Source organism: Clupea harengus, chromosome 7, assembly GCF_900700415.2.
Source record: "Clupea harengus chromosome 7, Ch_v2.0.2, whole genome shotgun sequence".
Classification (NCBI taxonomy): domain Eukaryota; kingdom Metazoa; phylum Chordata; class Actinopteri; order Clupeiformes; family Clupeidae; genus Clupea; species Clupea harengus.
Window position 1 is genome coordinate 18,511,935 of NC_045158.1, and position 7,500 is coordinate 18,519,434.

Here is a 7,500-nt window from a genome sequence, read left to right on the forward strand (position 1 = left end):
CAGCCAGGCTGTCTGCACTGAGCTGGACTGGACTGGACTGGGCTGGCTGGACATGCTGGACTGGGCTGGACTGGACTGGGGATGCTCAGGCACTGGGGCGGCCTGCTGCCTGTTATCAGCTGCAGTGCAGGCCCTCGCCTGTGTCCCCACAGTGGGCTTATCTGTGTGGAGCTGGCTGGACCGGCCCCAGACACACCGCAGTAATGTTACATCCACAGGGCCTCAGAAAGCAGTTACTGCTTATGTAGTTAACACTATATAATGTCGATTATGTATGTGTGTTATACAAGCGTTGAATGATATAACTATATGATATAGTTATTTATTATGGGGGTTGTTTTGTTGGTGCTTTTAGGCATCTTGTTTGAACTCTGGTGACATCATAAATCCTTAATAAGGCCTGGGCTTGTTCTCACTTCTGCTACTTCAGCAGAAGGCCTATGACAGAGCATCGTGTCGTGTTGTGTACAGGCTGCATTAAGTCATTTCAAGTCTCTGTGCAGATAGTGCAGCTTCTTTCTTCTTCCTGAAACAGCATTGCACAGAGCTTATTCACCCTGCACCCTACACGTGGTGTGTGTGTGTGTGTGTGTGTCTGTGTGTTCCAGGCAATTGTGTAGATTTTTCAGATGTATTGGTCTAATCCCTGTGGTCTCTCCTGATACCTTTCTGAACATCCAGGCCAGCCCTGCCCTCTGCCTCCATAGGGACCAGTGGAAACTAGGCTTTCAATTAGTCCGATAATTAGGCCCTCCATCTCTCTCTCTCTCTCTCTCTATCTCTCTCTCTCTCTCTCTCTCTCTCTCTCTCTCTCTCCTCTCTCTCCTCTATCTCTCTCTCTCCTCTATCTCTCCCCCCTCTCTGTCTCTGTCTTCTGTTCTCTGTCCTGCCTTGACTTTCTCCTCCATCCATCTCTCTCTCTCTCCCCCTCTCTCCCTCCCTCTATCTATCTCCCTCCCTCCCTCTGACTGACACGGTCACCCTTAACTGTGTCACATCACAGATCCATTAGCCTTGTCTCTGCTCCTGCCACTTAGGTATCTGACCTGAAACCTCACAAAACGTGTGACACAAATGGAGCAGATGACAGAAGTCTTACGCCAGTATACTTTTACATATATGTATATTTCTCAATTTTACATTCTTTTTTTTATCTTGTTCATTGAACCATTCATTCATTTAAAAAGTGCTGAGCTGCAGAAATCTGTAGGCTGTACTTTTGTCCAAGAGTACATTATGCCCTACAGATTTTCTAGAATAGGTTCAGAGGGGACATGTATGTGCTCCATACGTTAACCACCATTCAGTGTTTACACCACTTTGTGGCAGTACGATGCCCTGGCGTGTTGGGTTTGCCCATGCGGAACCTCATACGTGTTCAGAGAGGCTCTGGGTCAGCTGCCAGTCTGTACTCCTCGCTGCATAGTGAGCCGGGCAGTTTGGAGGGCACGGACTTATAGAGCACAGAACGATGCCCTTAAAATGGCCCCTGTCTATGAGCTCAGTGTTGCTCAGCACTTCGCATTACGCGTTTACAGCTATTCATTTAGCAGACACTTATATCAGGAAGAGCTGACAGTACTGTGCAGATACAATATGTCCGCACACTGGATATCGAACCCATCACCTCAGTAGGTCTTTGTTCTTCCAGTTGACCTACTGGACATGCAGTGCATCTGCATTATATGTGCGCAGACTCCAGCATGAACACACATGGGAAGATGGCTTGAGCCAGATCCTCAGTGCCCACGCACACAAATCTGTGTGTGTGTGTGTGTGTGTGTGTGTGTGTGTGTGTGCTGTCAGCTGGATGTTTTTCAGTGGTTGTTGAGAAGACGTTGCGTTGTGTGTGATTAAGAGCCCTGAGCCTTAGCTCATCTAATCTGGTGTGCTTTAACGAGGCTCCTCTGCTCTCCTCTAGCCCCAGTAATCCCAGCCCTCAGATGAACACAAGCAGTCATGGCCTCAGCAACTAAGACCAGCCGATTGTGGGACAGGTCTGGCCTGGCTCTCCTCAACTATGATGTGTGTGTGTGTGTGTGTCTGTGTGTGTGTGCGTGTGTGTGTGTGTCTGTGTGTGTGTGTGTGTGTGTGTATGTGTGTGTGTGCGTGTGTGTATTCGTGTTTGTTTTTCTGTGTGTGCGTGCGTGCGTGCGTGTGTGTGAGTGAGTGTGTGCGTGTGCGTGTGCGTGTGCGTGTGCGTGTGCGTGTGTGATTGTGTGTGCGTGCGCGCGCGCGTGCGTGCGTGCGTGCGTGCGTGCGTGTGTGTGTGCGCTTGTTTCAGTCCTGCTGCCCCCCAGACAGAGTGTGGGTGTGGATCCTGCCGGCTGACTTCCTGCACTCGCTATTAGTCACATAACTTGCACATTTTAGCCTTGCACGCACACACACACACACACACACACACACACACACACACACACACACACACACACACATATGCCCACACACACACACACACACACACACATATGCCCACACACACACACAAACACACACCACATGCTTATCTTCCCTCAACACTCATCCCTTTCTCTCCTTACTCTTGTTGATTCCCTCTTATTTCATGCTGCTTCTGGCTCTCTCTCTCTCTCCCCCTCTCTTTCTCTCTCTTTCCCTCTGTCTCTCTCTCCCCCTCTCTGTCTCTCTTTGTCTCTCTCTTCCCCTCTCTCTCTTTCCTTCTGTCTGTCTCCCTGTGCTGTGAGTTGCCTGGCTATGCTGTTGTTGGTGGTCTTGTGTCTCATCATGTTGAAAACAGTTTTCTCATCTCTCCTCGTTCCCTCCTCTCCTCCTCCTCCTCCTCCTTCTCTCTCACTCCATCATCTACACTCGTTCACTTTCTCTTACTCCATTATTTCCACCTGTCCCCTCAACCACTCGCACCTCCTGTGTTTCCCCACCATCTGTTTCCCCAAACTCATTTACCATATCTTTCTCACTTCACTGTATGCACACATTGTGTGTGTGTGTGTGTGTGTGTGTGTTATTCTTCTGTTGGTCTCTGTTTCACTTGACTCATCCACACGCATATTGTCATTCTCTTTCTACTCCTCTCCTCTCCTCTCCTTCCACCTCCTCCTGTTCTTTTCTTTTCTGTTCTGTTTTGTCTTCACAGTCACTGTATCCATCAGATTCTAGACAGTGTCAATCACATTCACCAACATGACATAGTGCACAGGGACCTGAAGGTCAGTATGTAGCTCAAGTCGCGTCCTGCCTGATACTGGCCTCCGTTTGCACCTTAAATCCGCCTGTTTGTCTCTCTGTCTGTCTGTCTGTCTGGTCTACTGCTTGCCTTTCTGTCTGTCTGTCTGTCTGTTTTGTTTGTCTGTCTGTTTAGTTTCTGGCTTGTACTCTTGTGGCTTCTGCATCACTGGCTTTTCCTTGCTGCACACCCCCCTCCCCTCACACCCAATAGCCAACCCCCACCCCACTACCCCCCCAAAAAAGTACCCCACCACCCCAAAATATCACCATAATTCTGCCCCTTCTTCTAGTGCACAGCCGATTAACATATGTTAGAGAGACGTAGCCGGCACCTCAGCTCTGTGTCCTACAGTAATCATTCTCAGTGTTGTGTCTTTTGTTTCTCCCTGCTCCTGGACAATTTGTGTCTTTTTTTACCGTTAGGACTTGCTGACATTTTCATCATAGTAATTGCTTTCCGCTTAGAGGTCTCAGCCAGCCAGCAGTAGTTATTATACAGAGCCACCTCAGAAAAGGTTGTTTGCAAACACACTCTTCAGTACAGGCATCAGGCCTGTGGCTCCTTTGCCCAGTCATACTGAAATACTAGGCGCTTTTCCGCTGCAGGAACTCAGGGGACTTCCCAGGTGGCACGAACGTTGACAGGCCCCCTACGTTTACAGGCCCCCTACGTTTACAGGCCTTTCAGTTTCCCTTGCAGTGCAGGAACCACAGGCCTACAAGTGACGTAGCCTAATATTTTTGGTCTTCCATCACAACTTCAATTCCGAGCATGACAAAATAATGATGTATTTCTCCAGCGGCAGCACCAATCCCTTGATGGCATTAGGATTACCTCAAGGTGGAGTTGACAGTTGAATTTTGCTACAAAGTTGCACTTAATGGCTGCATGACAGCTGTAGTTACTTGATAAATGAATATATTAACACCACTAAGATTAATTAAAGCCTATATATGGGCAGACATTTGGCTTGTGTTCATTCAGTGACTGTAATCTCAACAAGCTAACTATGTAAGCTATAATATATTGTATATTTAATGCTGTATTTACTGCATAACCTCTGTTAAATCTTGCTGGTTTACTGAGTACTGTTTTGATGTCAGAGTAGGTTCTTATTTCGCCCCCGAGATCGGCCCTGAAAGAGGTCATACAGGGGTGGTTCCTGCAGTGGAAAAACACCTAAAGGTGCCGGCCCTCCTTAAACGGCCCACAAGTTCCTGCAGTGGAAAAGCGTGGAAAAAGGGCCACAAACTTAAACACCACCTGCACCTTAAATGATCCCATGTGGTCCCTTTATACAAATGCAAACAGAAACACACACAAACACACACACTGTTTCATACTCTCACACTTCATCTGCATATGACTCCAAAAGGTCCTTTTGCCTGAGCAAAATTAACCCATTCTCTCACACACACACATGAACACACACACACACACACACACACACACACACACACACACACCACACACACACACACACACACACACACACACACACACACACACACACACACACCACACACACACACACACACACACACACACACACATACATATCAATATCTGCACCTTAAATGATCCCAAGTGGTTGCTCAACAAAATTGACCCTCTCATGGACACATGACACTGCCTGCTCAATAAGACCTGCCCTTTTATACACATGCAAACAGAAACACACACACACACTTTCATACTCTTACACTTTATCCGCACATGACCCCAAAAGGTCCTCTTGCCTGTGCAAAATTGACCCATTCTCTCTCTCACACACACACACACACACACACACACACACACACACACACACACACACACACACACACACACACACATACACACACACACACACACACACACACACACATCAACATCTGCACCTTAAATGATCCCAAGTGGTCTTCTTGCTCAACAAAATGTACCCTGTTATGGGCGCACATACTCACTCACATGCCCTCACATTAACTACACCTTAAATGATCCTAAATGCTCTTGCTCAACAACATTGACCTCTTCATGCACAGACACACGAGCACACACACACACATACACACACCTTCAAAAGGCTTTTTTACGAGGCAACATATCGGCCCTGAAAAAAACCAACAGCTGACAGAGTGGGGGATAGGACACACTACGAAAAGAGGATAGCACACAGACACACACACACACACACACACACATTCTATCTCTCTCTCAACAGGCACACACACTCTCAATCAACAGGCACACATGCATGTACACCCAGAAAGACATGCAGGCAAACACGTTTACACAATCACAAACATTTGTCTAGGCATGAACACACAACTCTCCACCAGTCACCCTACACACACACACACACGCACACACATTCACTTAGACAGACAGTTGGTCTCCGGATATGACTGGCTTAGTATTTATTCTTCGGGAGACCTTCAGGAGCGAGACCTGGATTCTAATTTACTGCCCTGAACTTTGTTGCCATGCCAGTCAGAGCAAATGTAAATCAAGTCTCACCAAAAGGTGGCACGCACACGCACACACACACACACACACACACACACACACACACACACACACACACACACACACACACACACACACACACACACACACACACACACACACACACACACACACACACACACAAACACCCGCACACACACACACACACACAAACAAACACACACACACACCACACACACACACACCCACACACACACACATACACACACAAACTCTCTGTCTATCTTTCTGTCACTCTCCCCAGCTCTCTCATTCTTCTCCTTCTCTCTCCTCTTTGTTGCTGACAGTCAGGACTCCTCTCCTCTCCTCTCCTCTCCTCTCCTTTCCTCTCCTCTCTTCTCCTCTCTGCACTGAGCCTATGCTGTACATAATTCAGGCAGTCTGTTCTGCTGTCAGGCTGTTCTGCTCTGGGCTCCTTCAAATGGAATCGTTCTTCATTATTTAAGCAGCGCAATACATTTACTAAGCGCTACCCCAGAGCAGAGGAAGATAGCAGAGCCTTATTGAGAATGTCAGCTCTCTCACACACACTTACTTTCTTTCTTTCTCTCTCTCTACCTCTCTCTCACGCTATCTCTCACCCTGTCCTCTGCTCTGTTGCTCTTTCTTTCTCACTATCTTCCTCTCTCTTTTTTTTCCCTCTGACTGTCTGCTTTTAGTCTCTTTCTCTCTCTTTCTCTCTCTTTCTCTCTCTCTCTCTTTCTCTGTGTCTTTCTGACATGAGTGAACACGTGGTGGTTTTGCACTGGGGTTGAGACTGACACTGATCACCTCCCTCCCTTCCTCACAGACCACGTCTGCCTAACACACTGTCGCCACCCCCCCCCCCCCCCCCCCTTCTCACTCACCCACACCACATCACATCATGCTGTGCTGCAGATGCACCCTAGGACCAAAAGTCAGTGAACACACACAGCCTAGGCCCACCCAGTAGCGCTCGCTCTCTCACTCCCTCACTCTCTCACTGACTCTCTCTCTCTCTCTCTCTCACTCTCACTTTCTCACTCATTCACTCTCTCACTTACTCTCTCACTCACTCAGGTATGATGACAAGCAAGTGCTTGCAAGCTAGCAAGAAAACAAACAAACACACACACACACACACACACACACACACACACACACACACACACACACACACACAGTGCGCAAACATGCAACATGTGTGCATGCAGTGCCCCGCCGGCCACAGCCATGTACATGGAACCAGGCCAGCACATGTACGTCTCCTCCTGTTCTCCACATCTGTCAGTGTATGTGCGCACACAGTATATACATATGTCAAGATATGTATATGACCTACCCAGCTGTGCATAGATGTCTGTGAATCTGTGCATAGTCAACCATACATACCACTCTTGAGTTGGTGTTCCTCTCTGTGTAGCTTAGCTAAAAGTTTTTTGTTTTTGTTTTTGTTTTTTGAAACGGAGGTTGTTCACGTCATAGACACAAGCCACTACGAGGTCATAATGCATAAAGCTTTGAGTTGAGTTTTTTATGGTCCCTTTTTGATGTTCTAGCTGAGACTATTCTAGTATTGCCCTCCCTCTCTGTTCTGTTACCCCTGTTCTGTCCACTGGTACTGTTTTTTAGTGAATTGTCCTTGATTTTTTCTATACAGCAAACTCTGCCCATATCCTGACATTTGTGTTAAAAAGAGAATTAAAAGTCACAGCTGATAACCCATTTCCTACTCCTTTACCCCCCCCCCCCCCCCAATAAAACCTCTCTGGCACACAGATTGAACCATGCCCCTCCCTCCACAACTGCATAGGTTAAGCATA

The 7,500-nt window shown here is 47.5% G+C and overlaps 1 protein-coding gene across 31 annotated transcripts in view; it reads left to right on the forward strand.

Annotated features, from left to right (window-relative positions):
* Window positions 1-7,500, forward strand: part of LOC105893860 (calcium/calmodulin-dependent protein kinase type II subunit beta) — a 62,396-nt gene that overhangs the window by 18,312 nt on the left and 36,584 nt on the right. For 6 of the 31 annotated variants that reach the window (XM_031570736.2, XM_031570741.2, XM_042708276.1 and 3 more), the window contains exon 6: window positions 3,116-3,188. The exons of the other annotated variants lie outside the window; for them this stretch is intronic. In XM_031570736.2, coding sequence (XP_031426596.1) covers window positions 3,116-3,188 — 73 coding nt within the window. The remainder of the gene's footprint in view (window positions 1-3,115; window positions 3,189-7,500) is intronic. 31 annotated transcript variants of the gene reach the window in all.